Source organism: Saccopteryx bilineata, chromosome 7, assembly GCF_036850765.1.
Source record: "Saccopteryx bilineata isolate mSacBil1 chromosome 7, mSacBil1_pri_phased_curated, whole genome shotgun sequence".
NCBI lineage: Eukaryota > Metazoa > Chordata > Mammalia > Chiroptera > Emballonuridae > Saccopteryx > Saccopteryx bilineata.
In genome coordinates, this window is record NC_089496.1 from 53,426,091 (window position 1) to 53,439,625 (window position 13,535).

The 13,535-nt window shown below is 47.0% G+C and overlaps 1 protein-coding gene across 1 annotated transcript in view; it reads right to left on the minus strand.

Moving 5' to 3' along the window:
- IMMP2L (inner mitochondrial membrane peptidase subunit 2) overlaps window positions 1–13,535 on the minus strand; it is a 650,984-nt gene that overhangs the window by 610,122 nt on the left and 27,327 nt on the right. Inside the window, exon 3 of the mRNA XM_066238932.1 lies at window positions 2,308–2,444. Coding sequence (XP_066095029.1) covers window positions 2,308–2,442 — 135 coding nt within the window. The 5' untranslated portion in view covers window positions 2,443–2,444. The remainder of the gene's footprint in view (window positions 1–2,307; window positions 2,445–13,535) is intronic.

A 13,535-nucleotide genomic window follows, 5' to 3' on the forward strand; every position in this document is an offset into this window, starting at 1 on the left:
GAGACGCAGCAAGCTTCCTGATAAATCCCCTTGTCTAGCTGAGTCAATTCAAGCTGCTTTTCTGTAACCAGTAGCCGGGAAAATCCTATCTAATATCTCAAACAAACTACAAGGCAGTGGATTTGAACTATGGGAAGTGAGGTCCAGGGATACTGTAGGACAGGGGTCCCCAAACTACGGCCCGCGGGCCGCATGCGGCCCCCTGAGGCCATTTATCCGGCCCCCACCACACTTCCAGAAGAGGCACCTCTTTCATTGGTGGTCAGTGAGAGGAGCATAGTTCCCATTGAAATACTGGTCAGTTTGTTGATTTAAATTTACTTGTTCTTTATTTTACATATTGTATTTGTTCCCATTTTGGTTTTTTTACTTTAAAATAAGATATGTTCAGTGTGCATAGGGATTTGTTCATAGTTTTTTTTTATAGTCTGGCCCTCCAACGGTCTGAGGGACAGTGAACTGGCCCCCTGTGTAAAAAGTTTGGGGACCCCTGCTGTAGGACATTCTAACGTATCTGCAGCAAAGGCGGTATTAATCAGCAGACAGACTGCTAAGAATGACACCACTTAACACTTTCTCTTTCATAAGATGATCAATTTTTTGCATTTTCTTTTTTAGTGAATTTAGAAAATTCCTCCTGACAGCCGTGACTACGCACGTTCAGTGGGTCAACACGGACGGGGCTGCAGCCGTGAGGAATGGGGCCCTCTGGCCACCACGTGACCCCGGGACGTCAGACCCAAGGTCAGGAGGTTTCCCGGTCTGGGGAAAACCCACCTCAGGGCAGTGATGGTGCCTAGCAAGGCAACGCGAATGACACTGGAGAAACTCATTAGTAACGTGATTGCTTGTCACCAAAAGGTACACACCTGTTGATGGAGTCACAGGGATTCAAGGGACCGAAATCGGAGCTGGGCAGCGGTGGCAGGCATTTCTCATCTCCTGTTAAGGTTCTGATTCAAAAGCTCAACCAAGAAGTCCAGACTTCCCTAAGAACGGGGTCTAATTCAAAACTGCAGAGGCAGGAAACGTCAAGTCCAATCTGTGTTCAACGCCTTAAACTATGCGTTACTCCTCAATTTAGGAATAACACCGTATGCCTGTGACTCCTTCTCCTGGTATGTTCTGCGCCCCTGCAGGAAAATATTCTTGCTTTCAAAGTCGGGGACCGTTTTGCCTGGGGCTGGTGGCCCACTAATGGGGGGCACCTGAGAGACACAGGTGGGGCTCAGTTTCCTCTGCCCAGAAGGAGGCCCTAAGCTCCCTCAAAGGACGGACACAGAGGTCAGTGTTCAGACAGCCCGACCTCAACCTTCAGCTTCACCCAAAGCACACACCCTATGGGCCTCCCTCCCTGAGCTGATTTCAATATAATCATTTTTTATAAAATGCAAATTCATCTAACTGCTCAAAGCTGGTGTCTATGCCCTTGACTAGTTTTAACTAACCCCCCCCCACACACACACACATACACACACACACACTCACACACACACTTGGTTATTCTCTGTATAATTCTAAGCTCTCAGAAGTTTATCGATGCGTTTTACAGAGCCATTGAGCACAATGCGTGAACGTAAGGCATGCCAACCGCGGAAGAAAACAAACCGTGTCACAAAATGCAAACACTTCGAAATTGCGTAAACACAGTTAACGGGTTGGGTTCTAGAGCTCCGCTTTAGAACAGTCACGTCTTCTCTAAGCTAGTGATTCCAGAAGCCTGTTCGCATGTCACTTCTGGAAATCGCTCCAAATCTCTACCTCACTCAAACTTCTCAGTCAGCAGCGTGCTGAACGAACACGCCAGATTACCGGGGGGGCTGGTGACCTAGACTTTCCTCCCTGCTGGAGAGATACAGATAGACTTACATGTCTCAGTCGGGTCACTCAACAAGCCAATTCTGCATCTGCACCAGTCAGTGGCTTCTTTAAAAAATATTTAAGTCCAGATTCAAATATGAATAATTAAAATATCTGTATCCACAGAATGTGATGTCTGTTAGTAAAATTTCTTTAGAATCTCCATTTAAAATCCTCGCCCCCCCCAAAAAAAAAGAAAAGAAAGAAGAAAAAAAGCTTGCAGACGCAGAGAACAAGCGGGTCGTCATGCTGACCCACCCCTCCGCTGACCAGGACTGCGCTGGGGAACCTCACGGGGAAAGACCGTGAAGGTCAAGGTCTCTGTAAGAGCGCCCAGCACTGAACTGATGCAGAGAAAGCTCAGCCTCCTCCCCCTCCCCCTCCCGGGGCCCGGTAAACAACGAAGCGCGTGCTGTGTGTAAGGAAGGACGTTGTGGTCACCGTCACCTGCATGGACGCTCCCTCCACTCTCGCCACACAGGCCACCCGGTCCAGGAAGGTCACTGCCACGGGCACCGCCACAAAGAAGCCTTTACAAAAGGCCCTGAAGTATCTTCTCACCCAGCCTCGAGACTGAGCCATTCCTGCAAACACAAGAGACACAGGTACGAAGAGTAAGTATAATAAAACAAATACTGGCCCTGGCCGGTTGGCTCAGTGGTAGAGCGTCGGCCTGGCGTGCAGAAGTCCCGGGTTCGATTCCCGGCCAGGGCACACAGGAGAAGCGCCCATCTGCTTCTCCACCCCTCCCCCTCTCCTTCCTCTCTCTCTCTTCCCCTCCCGCAGCCGAGGCTCCATTGGAGCAAGGATGGCCCGGGTGCTGGGGATGGCTCCTTGGCCTCTGCTCCAGGCGCTAGAGTGGCTCGGTCGCAACAGAGCAACACCCCAGAGGGGCAGAGCATCGCCCCTGGTGGGCAGAGTGTTGCCCCCTGGTGGGCGTGCCAGGTGGATCCCAGTCGGGCGCTTGCGGGAGTCTGTCTGACTGTCTCTCCCCGTTTCCAGCTTCAGAAAAATACCAAAAAAAACAAAAAACAAAAAACAAAAAACCCAAATACCGAAAAAACAAAATGGTGAGAAAGAAAGACACAGAAAGCATCCCAGGAGAAAATAAGAGTTAAGGAAAAGCAACCTTGTCTCAATCTATATAGTGTGAGTATTTCACACTCATCCCTGTAACCACTGCAGAAAGTTTGCCTTAAAACCCCAAAGGCAAACACGTCCACCCTGGTTATCTCTTTTCTGTAGCTCAAATCCACTTGATAACTTCAGTGACAGATTTTCCTTCGCACAGCAATACGGTAGAAAGTAAAAAAGAATAAGAAGAAAGGATTTCCGAAAGCAACTCCTTTCCTGTGGCTGACAGTTATGACGGAGATGCTCCTTGTACCCTCACACCTGTTCTCTTCCACAGTAACAGAAGTTTTAATGAGACACTTTAGTGGCTTCCCAGCCTCCCTTGCAGCTAATGTGACCATGTGACTGGGTTTGATGAATGGCACATGAGCAGAAAGATGTACTCCCACGCTGCCTCCTTAAAAGGGGTATATTCTCCCTTTTCTGTGGCTCATTTTGTGATACCTGTGATAACGAGGTGGTGACAGGAGCAGGAGGAGCCACCCCAAGTGAAAGATGGCAGATAAAGAGACGAGAAGGGCCCCAGGTCCCCAGCACTGTGGGGGCCCAGCCACCGCCCTGCAGCATTAAATGAGAGCAAAATCAACCCTGACTAGACACTGGTTTATATTTTCTATATAAATTTATATACACATATAAAAGTATTAAAAGTAGAATATTATGTGTATCGTCCTTTAAATCGTTTAACGAACACCCATATGTCACTTCTATCATTACTAAAATATGTAGAGAGTTAAAATAAAGCAGACTTATCCAAAGGCTAAGAGTGGTTAATTCCAGATGTTGGGAATGTGGATGATGACTATTTCCTTCTTTGAACTTCTGTAGATTTCTAACATTTAAAGAAAGAAAGAAAACCCATCCTAAGAAGTCTCTTTCGCATACAGGTACCATGGTGCCACGGGCTAATGCAAGTCCTGAGCTCTTGCCCATCACAAGACACAAGCCACACCCCTCAGTCCAGTCTCTCTGCTGCTCCAAGTGGAACAGAATCCACCAAGCAAGGTTTTCCCTGTTCATGTAGCAATCGGTACATTTAACTGAGTACAACTGTTTCAAGTAGCTAGGGCGGACTGGGATGGAACATTGCATGCTCCTGACAACTTCTTGAGAGTTTGAACTTAGAAATCCTTACTTTTCTACTCACCCACAGTAAGCACTTCAGTTCAAATGGGGGGGGGGGGGGAGAAATGCTGACAATTCACATCACAACCAATCTGACTAGCTGCCTATTTTAGGTAGTTTAATAAACTGGCTTTCAACACACAAACCGAGGCTTGCTTAAACAGTAAGCCAAAACATATTTTAATGATCAGGTCAAACAGGCTTAGCCAACTGGAGGATGTAGACTTGAAAAGAAAAAAAAAAAGGATAGGACAAATGCAAACGAGAAACCACCCTTCCATACGACTGTGGTTCTTAGAACCACAGTAGCAAACACATGATGATATAAGAAGATCCTAAGTGCCCTCTTGTGCCCGGTGCACACAGACCCTCAGTAAATAAGCAGGGACACCTGGTTACCTCCAGGCAAGCTTTCAGATTTCACAACGCCATAGCTCTCCCTGTTACGAGGCAGACTGCATGCATGATTGCAATATAAATTAAGAAGAAAAAAAAGCGAAACATTAATATAAGTTGAATAAATTCAGATTCCCAGAATATTGAGCCTTCCCTTCTGTCCAGTACACACCCTCCCCCACACTGCGCACTCCGTTCAGTCAGCGGGACACCCAGGGCAGAGCACAGTAATGACGACACCCAGGGCAGAGCACAGTAATGACAATGCCCCTCCCCCAGGCGGCCTGTACTCAGCTGCATGCTTGTCTGATCGCCTACTTCTGGGCCCCAGCTTCCTCATCTGCAAAAAGGAAGACGTTAGATTCCATTTCTCAGGTCCTTTCTGTGCTCAATACATTGTATTTCTAAGATTGTTTGTTGTTGTTTTTTATCAATTCCTTCTCCAGGACTTGTGCAGAACAAAGGCTACAGTAACAAAAAACATTCTAAGAAGAGATACAAACTTGCCTTTTAGGTTGGAGGCTTTCCCTGTGGAAAAGAGAAAAGGAGTTTGCTTTTATGAAACAACTAGCTTAAAAGGAACACAAAGAAGCTGGAACCAGCCGGGACAGACCACCCACAGGGGAAACACGGAAGCTACCTCCCACACTTCCACTGGGGACCGGGGCACCGCCACCATCCCAACCACAGAGTCAGGACAGCGTTTTCCCACTGAGACATTCTCCAAGGGCATGCAGGAGCCCCAACCCAAGGGGCTCCAAAGTGTCAGCCCAGTCCTGTCCTGCTGCTGGCAGAGGCCAGTGACTAGATATGGAAGGGGAGAGGGAACAAAGGGAATTAGACACTACTAACAGGTTCATAAAACTGGAAAGGCTGCTTCGGACAAAAGCTTCTTCGGCATTCCATTTACAGGCTCATTAGGGCATTGTGCCCTCAGGGTCTTTATCCCTGAGCCAGTGAGGAAGCACCCATTCAACCCCACACTGTGCTGTGCTGCAAGGTGCCTCTGTGCTTCCACTTTGAGGCCAGTGCAGTGGAAACTAAGACAGTGGCCATAGAGGCCTGTCAGTCTAGCCTAGAGGAAGGATCTGATTGGTTAGAGGGAGGAACCAACACAAGCCCACAAAATTCTAAAGAAACAGACGGGTGGGCTTACAGAAAAGCTGGTCCCCCAGCCCACAGATAAAAACACAGGCTTAGCAGAGCTCTCTCTTCCCGCTCCAAGCGAGATTGCCCTGCTTGTCCGTGGCACGTTCTCCGAGCAACAGCCGGGCTGTGTGGGTGGGCAGCTGCCTCTCAGCCTGGCACGCCAACCTCCCAAGCCCGGGCTTTGAGCCGCGCCTGGACTGGACCGAGCTTTGATACGGGCTGATCTACGGTGCAGAATATCTGGACTTTGGTCTCTATACTGGGCTCATTGAAGACAAGGCTGGACTTTTCCCTTGGTGGGACAGACAGGCATGAGACACCTGTAACCTGTGGGCAGCCTTCTATTTCAACCCCGAGTAAGTCCTACTGTGGGCAGCCTTCTATTTCAACCCCGAGTAAGTCCTACTGTGGGCAGCCTTCTATTTCAACCCCGAATAAATCCTACTGTGGGCAGCCTTCTATTTCAACCCCGAGTAAGTCCTACTGTGGGCAGCCTTCTATTTCAACCCCGAGTAAATCCTACTGTGGGCAGCCTTCTATTTCAACCCCGAATAAATCCTACTGCGAAAACCTAACCTCCTCCAAAGGCAGGTCCTGTAAAATGCTTTTTCTGCAACTCCGTAAAAGAACTCCATTTCCACTGGTAAAGCAACCTGAATTGCGAAGGACACCTATATCTCCTAATAATGAAACCACTTTTAAAAGCTTCGAACCATCACAAAAAATACTAAAGAAACCATACAGGAATGAAGACATAAACATTACATTTCTATGTCAAGCCATACAAGTGCAAAGCTTAAAGCTCTGTGGCATTCCCATTTTGCTAACGCTAATGCATTTCTTTCTTCTTCTTCTTCTTCTTTTTTTTTCTTTTTGGTATAAATTGCCAAAGAATTATTGGGATTATCCAGTCTTTTCTCCACACCTTAAATGTTTAAAACGACCAAACTAATGAGCACCTAGGATCGGCCTCCTCTGAGAACATTCCCTTTAAGCAATTACGCTGTGGGACTAAAAGCATCCCTTGCAAAAGGGGATAATTTTTATCAGTAACTTCATTCTTTTCATAACCACGCAAGTCACTCTCAGTTCAAAACATTGCTCCTGAGAAAATTATTGCTTAAGCAGGAGGCACACCTGGTTCACTGCTGAAGTTCTTAAACTGAGACTATTTTTAGATAAGCTTTCAGATGGTGTTGAAACCGTATTTGCCACTTGGTATACAGCGCCCTGCAGTGACAGCTTCCTGGGGACACTGACCTCTACCCCCTCGTGACCTGCCCTGCAAATGCCTCTCTCTCCTCTCATGACTTGTTATGGTTTGATCACGCATGAATTCATCTAAAATTATTATTATTTAAATTTTTTTTCCATTTATTTGAGAGAAAGAAAGAGAGGAAGGGAGAGAGGGGTGAAAGGAGAGAGAGAGAAAGAAACATAAACTTGTTGTTTCACTTAGTTGTTCCATTTAGTTGTGCACTCATTGACTGCTTCTCATATGTGCCCTGACCAGGGATCGAACCTGTGGCCTCTTGTGTCCAGGTCTACACTTTATCTACTGAGCCATCTGGCCAGGGCCATCACATTATTCTTTTTTTATTTGATTTTATTTTATTTTTTTTTTAGTGAGAGGAGGGGAGACAGAGACAGGCTCCCGCATGCACCCCAACTGGGATCCACCTGGCATGCCCACCAGGGGGCAATGCTCTGCCCATCTGGGCAGTTGCTCCGTTGCAACCAGAGCCATTCTAGCGCCTGAGGCAGAAACCATAGAGCCATCCTCAGCACCCGGGCCAACTTTGCTCCAATGGAGCCTTGGCTGCAGGAGAGGAAGAGAGAGACAGAGAGGAAGGAGAGAGAGGGTGGAGAAGCAGATGGGTACTTTCTCATGTGTCCTGGCCAGGAATCGAGCCCGGGACTTCCACATGCCAGGCCAATGCTCTTCCACTGAGCCAACCAGCCAGGGCCTCAAATTATTCTTAAACATACTTCTATGTGATCCTGTATAAAGTCCTCAATCACTCATCCATAGCAACCAGGTAGATAAACAGCCCTCAAATCATCTCAATTTTAGAAACTATTTAAAAAGTGCGTGGGAGGTTTCAAGGTAAGAGGAAAATAATAAAATATAGAACAGTGTCTTTTAGAAAATGTAACCTTCCAATCACATAAGCCTGCACAACTAAATAACCAAATCAAGACTTTATTTACTAACTCAAACTACATATCAAACTATGAATACCAGAGAATATGAGAACAGGAATCCAAGCAAATCTGACACCCAATTCCTAACTCGCTCCATATGTGTCTCTTGATCACCTACTGTGTATCTGGGAACTGTGCTGTGGGAAGAGTACACAGCGCAGAACATGGCAGGTGTGGCCACACGGAGCTTGCGTTTGTGTTCTGTCTACACTAAGTGTCTAACTTTGTGCTGGACACTCTGCCAAGGGAGACTAAGTCACAGTTCCTTCCCAGAGGAACTTGTCGCAAGACCACAAGAAAAGGAGCGGATGGCCACGCATGATCAGCCAGCCCTCCTCTGCGGATCTCTGCCTGAGCTCCGAGTACCAACGGCCTCCCTCTGCAAACAGAGCCTCAGCATGTGGGAAACCAGGAGGCCCTTGGATACATTTGGACCAACGGCAGGGATAAATAATAACCAATGACACAGAACAATTTCCATTCCCCTGAAAGCAGAGCTGGGAAACCAACTCAAAGTAACAAATTATTTTCAAGGCCACCTTGCTCCATTCACATTATAAATAAGAGATATCTGGTGAAAAGAGACAATGGTTCATCTTCGCACTATAAGCTCCAACATCAAATTCTTTTTCTTTTAACATGTCTGCCTTAGCAGTTCTCACTCAAAAATTCTCAGAAAGGACAAAAGGCAAGAAAAAAAATAAAGAATGAAAAAAACTAGCCAAAAATATAATAATAAAGGGGAGAAATGGGATGGCGTTAGACATAAAGCAAATCGCGTCTGGCAAAGATCCCCAATAAAACAAAATCAACGCTGGTGGTCGGGTGAAGATAGAGGTCTTCTCTCCTGACCTAAAAACTGCTTCTTTGACAGAGATTATTGTCACTTTTTATGCTGAGAAAAGAGGTTCAGGATCACGAATTTAACTTTCAGTCAGGAATATTTAAAAGCAAATGAATCCCAACGGCGTGTTCTAGGACGACCGGCGCAGAGAGAAAACACCAGCAGAAGACAATCAGGACGTACAAATTCATAAGGACTCCATGAGTCTGGGGTGGGGGCCCCTTCACCTGGTCGAGGTCACGCGTTCACGCCCGCCGGCCCTTCCGCCCCAGTCCGAGGTGCATGCTCTGTGGAAGCGCGGCGGGCTCTGAATCGAAAAGACCTCCGTTCAAATCACAACTCAGTCATGTGGCTTTGAACAAATTACTTCCTCTTGCTGAGCCACCATTTTTTTCCTCCCCCAGAATTTTTATAAGTTTATAAGCACCCAAATGACATGCCAGGGAGGGGGGAAGATCTCACATACTCCCAAGCCACAACGTGTTCATCTGAGAAACCTTGCAGGGTGTGATGGAGGTTCAAGATGTCCATAGGTATTCGTTTAAGTAAGTATTTGCAAGGAGAAAATAAATAAATAAATAAATAAACAAACCGCCTGTCATACTAGCATCTGAATACATTATATGGAATGTGGTAGAGAACAATGGCTAGATCATCAAATAAAAGGCATCTGTCCAGATAAAAGCATCGGCCGGCCACAGTCTGAAGAAGAGGATGAGCAATGGCAAGTCAAGAAAGGCTAGCAGACTCAAGGACGTCCATCACATACGAGAAAGCAACAGAGCCTGTCTGCGGGTGACGGCACACTTACCACGTAGTGATGGTGCTATTCCGAGGCCAACCTAATCTTGCCTCAAGACTTGACTGCTTAGGGGCTGTCTTAGGTGTTCTGAGAAATTTTTGTTAAAGCAGAATACAAGGAAAACAGAACTTAGTGCCAGAATTGGGTTCACTATAAAATTCTTACAATTTTCCTGTTAGGTATTTAAAATTTTTTTTTAATTAAAATGTTGGAAATAACATGACACATTCCATTTGGTAAAATTTCTCGGAGAAGAGGACAGTATGGTTGGAAGCTGCAAGGTACACATACATAGGGCCCAGCCGCAGTGGTGAGAATGTGGCCAGTCCCGGGAATAGGGGAGAGGTGAAGAGAATTGAGAAATAAGACTGAGCTTGATACTTACTTTTTTATTTGCTTTGTTTTGTTCCTTACCGATATGGCAATCATGACTCCAATATTTTTGTAAAGAACATTGAACAAAATCCACAACACTCTAAGGGCTCAGGCCACCCTAATCCTATCATTTCTCCTTGTCCTTTATCTCCGCATAGACACCCCTTGCCTGCATTTACAACCAAAAATCCCATTCCAAATTTCAGCTGTTAAGATGCCATAAATTCTGCAAAAATAAAATAGTTTATCATAAAAATTAACAGGACAGTGAATAGCTTTTTATAGAATGAGAAAAGTCCTATTAAATGGTAACCATTAGCAAGGAGAAGCTTGGTAGGCTTTCAACTGTCATAACCACAAAATTTGGACTTCAACACACTTTATTTTTATCCCAATTTAAGAGAAAAGCATAACAGCCACCATTAAAGTTTAAAGGCGATGTGGACTTTAAGCTAACAATGCGGCAACTTGAATATATGCGTCAATAAAACACCCAGGTACTTATCTGCAGCCCAAATGGAGCCATTAGAGGACTTCGGATCATTCCGCCATAAACGTATTTATTCCCAAAGCAATAATGTTTTTAATTGGCAATAACACATCATCCCAGCATCAGAACACTTACTGAATAGTTAAAATAAAATAAATAAAGAAACACATTAGTTAGCATGTAGGCTGTGTTTGATATAGGCTTAAAGAGAGAGAGAGAGAAACTGTTAAAAGCATCCTTCTCCTAAGAAAAATCTCAAAACCCTTCAAATATCAGAACTGAGACATGGGAATGAACCGGGGGAAATAAGAAAAAGGTGGTAACATTGAGGACCTAAGAAAGGACCGGTGCAAAATGCACACGAGGAATGTCAGAAAGGGGGCACCGGACAGTGCCATGGGCAGCAGGGAAACGTCCCCAGAAAGGACGCGTCACACAGTCTCCGGGCGCCTCCATCGCGGGGTCAGCCCTGCTCCTTACCTACCTCGTGACCCCATGTTTGGCCAACTGTCTAAAAATGCCTCACACTCATTTATTTATTTTTTTATTTTTTATTTTTCTTTACAGCGAAAGAGAGAGAGTCAGAGAGAGGGATAGACAGGGACAGTCGGACAGGAACGGAGAGAGATGAGAAACATCAATCATCAGTTTTTCATTGCGACACCTTAGTTGTTCATTGATTGCTTTCTCTTATGTGCCTTGACCATGGGCCTTCAGCAGACCGAGTGACCCCTTGCTTGAGCCAGCGACCTTGGGTCCAAGCTGGTGAGCTTTGCTCAAACCAGATGAGCCCGCGCTCAAGCTGGTGACCTCGGGGTCTCGAACCTGGGTCCTCCACATCCCAGTCCGACGCTCTATCCACTGCACCACCGCCTGGTCAGGCTCACACTCATTTCTTAATTACTTCCCTACTTCTGCCTGATTTCTACAACAGCCACATTAGATCTCAAGAGTAAGTAAGAATAGGGCTTTTTTTTTTTTTAAATAAAGAAGTTGAATGTTTTGTCATTAAACTTGCTCATTTTCCTGCAAGACTGTTGCTTCACTGGGTAAAAACAGCCCCAGGAAACACCGGGATGTTGCAAAAGGAAGACAGTACTGTCCCTCCTCTGACACACTGTCCCACACGGCAGAAACTGTCCTCCTCCGCCTCTTATTTCCACCAGACGTTTTAACCCAAACCCTGGTATTTCGACCCAAATCCAAAGCTGAATGTAAGCAGTTTACAGTATGATGTAAGGCTTAAGATAACAACGTTATCCTTGAACTGCAAAATTTTTATAACTAGATTTTACCCACAGATATCTCCAGGAATTCTGAGTGTTATAACTGCAGCTTAGTGCCTCGGCCTGAATTGGCAAGTTTTTGAAAAGAATATGATTTTGGGGTCTCGTGGAAATCCTATCTGGACCCTGAATCTTCGTGGACTCGAATACGTTGCTCTCTTGAACAGATTAACAGATGCCTGTGGGTGACTCTTAGACGTCAACTCCAATTTACATCAAGAGATCAAGAGAAAAAAAAAAAAAACCCACATAGTTTTTCCTTTGATTGGGGTTGGGAACAGAAGTAGGAAGGTTTCTCAAAATAACCAAGGCCACCAGACCCTAAGGGGGCAACGAGGGCCAGCCCTGGGACCGCTGCTCCCCTTAACAGAACGAGGGAGGTGGAAGTCAGAAACAGGGGCTCCCCGAGCAGGGCAGCACAGCACGGCTCTGATCAGCAGTCTGTCAGGAGTAAAGCCCGGCCCGGCCGCCGTCGGGAGCTCTGGAAGGCTGCCCACAGCTGCTCCGTGGCAACTGCGTGTCCACAGGGAGCTAGGCCAGCAGCAGGGCAGGATCTGCACGGGGTGAAGTGCCAGCCGGAGAACAGGACGTGCCCGGTCTGAGGTCAGAGCAGCAATAGCCAGTGACCTTGGCGTGAGTGGCTACGGCCCTCTCAGCGTGCCGAGGGCCAGCACACATGGCTCGCACCCTCGTCGAGGAGGCAACAGAGGGCAGGCTGGCAACGGACAGGCTGTCGGGGGAAACAGAGGGCAGCCAAGACGTCCCAGGATGGAGAGGCGTCTCCTGGGGAATCTGCTGACGGAACCTGAACTCTCTGGGCTCGAGGATCTGGGGCCCAGCGCGTCCGGGGATCCCCCGGGAAGCTGAGAGGTTCTTCGAGTCCCTGCCACACAGAAACGCCTCATCTGGACGTTGCCTCCTCACTGGCACATGAGAAGATTCGGTTTAAGATACCCATGAAATTTCATCGACACACACATCACTCTGAAGTTAAGATACAGCTGCCAATCAAAGCATTTCAAATCACCCATGGAAATATGAAGTTGTATATAAAAAAAAAAAAAAAGTAATGCTGTAAGCAGGTGTCGGCCACGAAATACAACGATCCCTACCGTAGAATTCCAAAGAGGTCTCAGAAGTTGGGGCCACACGGCAACGCCCAATGTCCCCAGATGATAGTGATAATTCTATCATACATCTATTTTTAGGTGATTGACCAGTAGGAGCCAGCGGCTGCCAAAGCCAGTGGAGCATCATATATATATATATATATATATATATATATATATATATTTTGTATTTCTTTTTCTGAAGCTGGAAACGGGGAGAGACAGTCAGACAGACTCCCGCATGCACCCAACCGGGATCCACCCAGCACACCCACCAGGGGCGACGCTCTGCCCACCAGGGGGCGATGCTCTGCCCCTCTGGAGCGTCGCTCTGTCGCGACCAGAGCCACTCTAGCGCCTGGGGCAGAGGCCAAGGAGCCATCCCCAGCGCCCGGGCCATCTTTGCTCCAATGGAGCCTTGGCTGCGGGAGGGGAAGAGAGAGACAGAGAGGAAGGAGGGGGGGTGGAGAAGCAAATGGGCGCTTCTCCTATGTGCCCTGGCCGGGAATCGAACCCGGGTCCCCCGCACGCCAGGCCGACGCTCTACCACTGAGCCAACCGGCCAGGGCCTGGAGCATCGTATATATTATGTGACATCCCATCAGCCTGACATGACTTTTCTCAATGACTCGATGTGCGGAAGCTGAGACAGGACTGCAGACACGGCCGTGGATACGAACAGAACACAGCGGAGCTCTATGGTTTAGAAATGTCCCTGCGCCGTGCTGAACGGGACCCCCTTCCTAATGAGGAGCCCCAT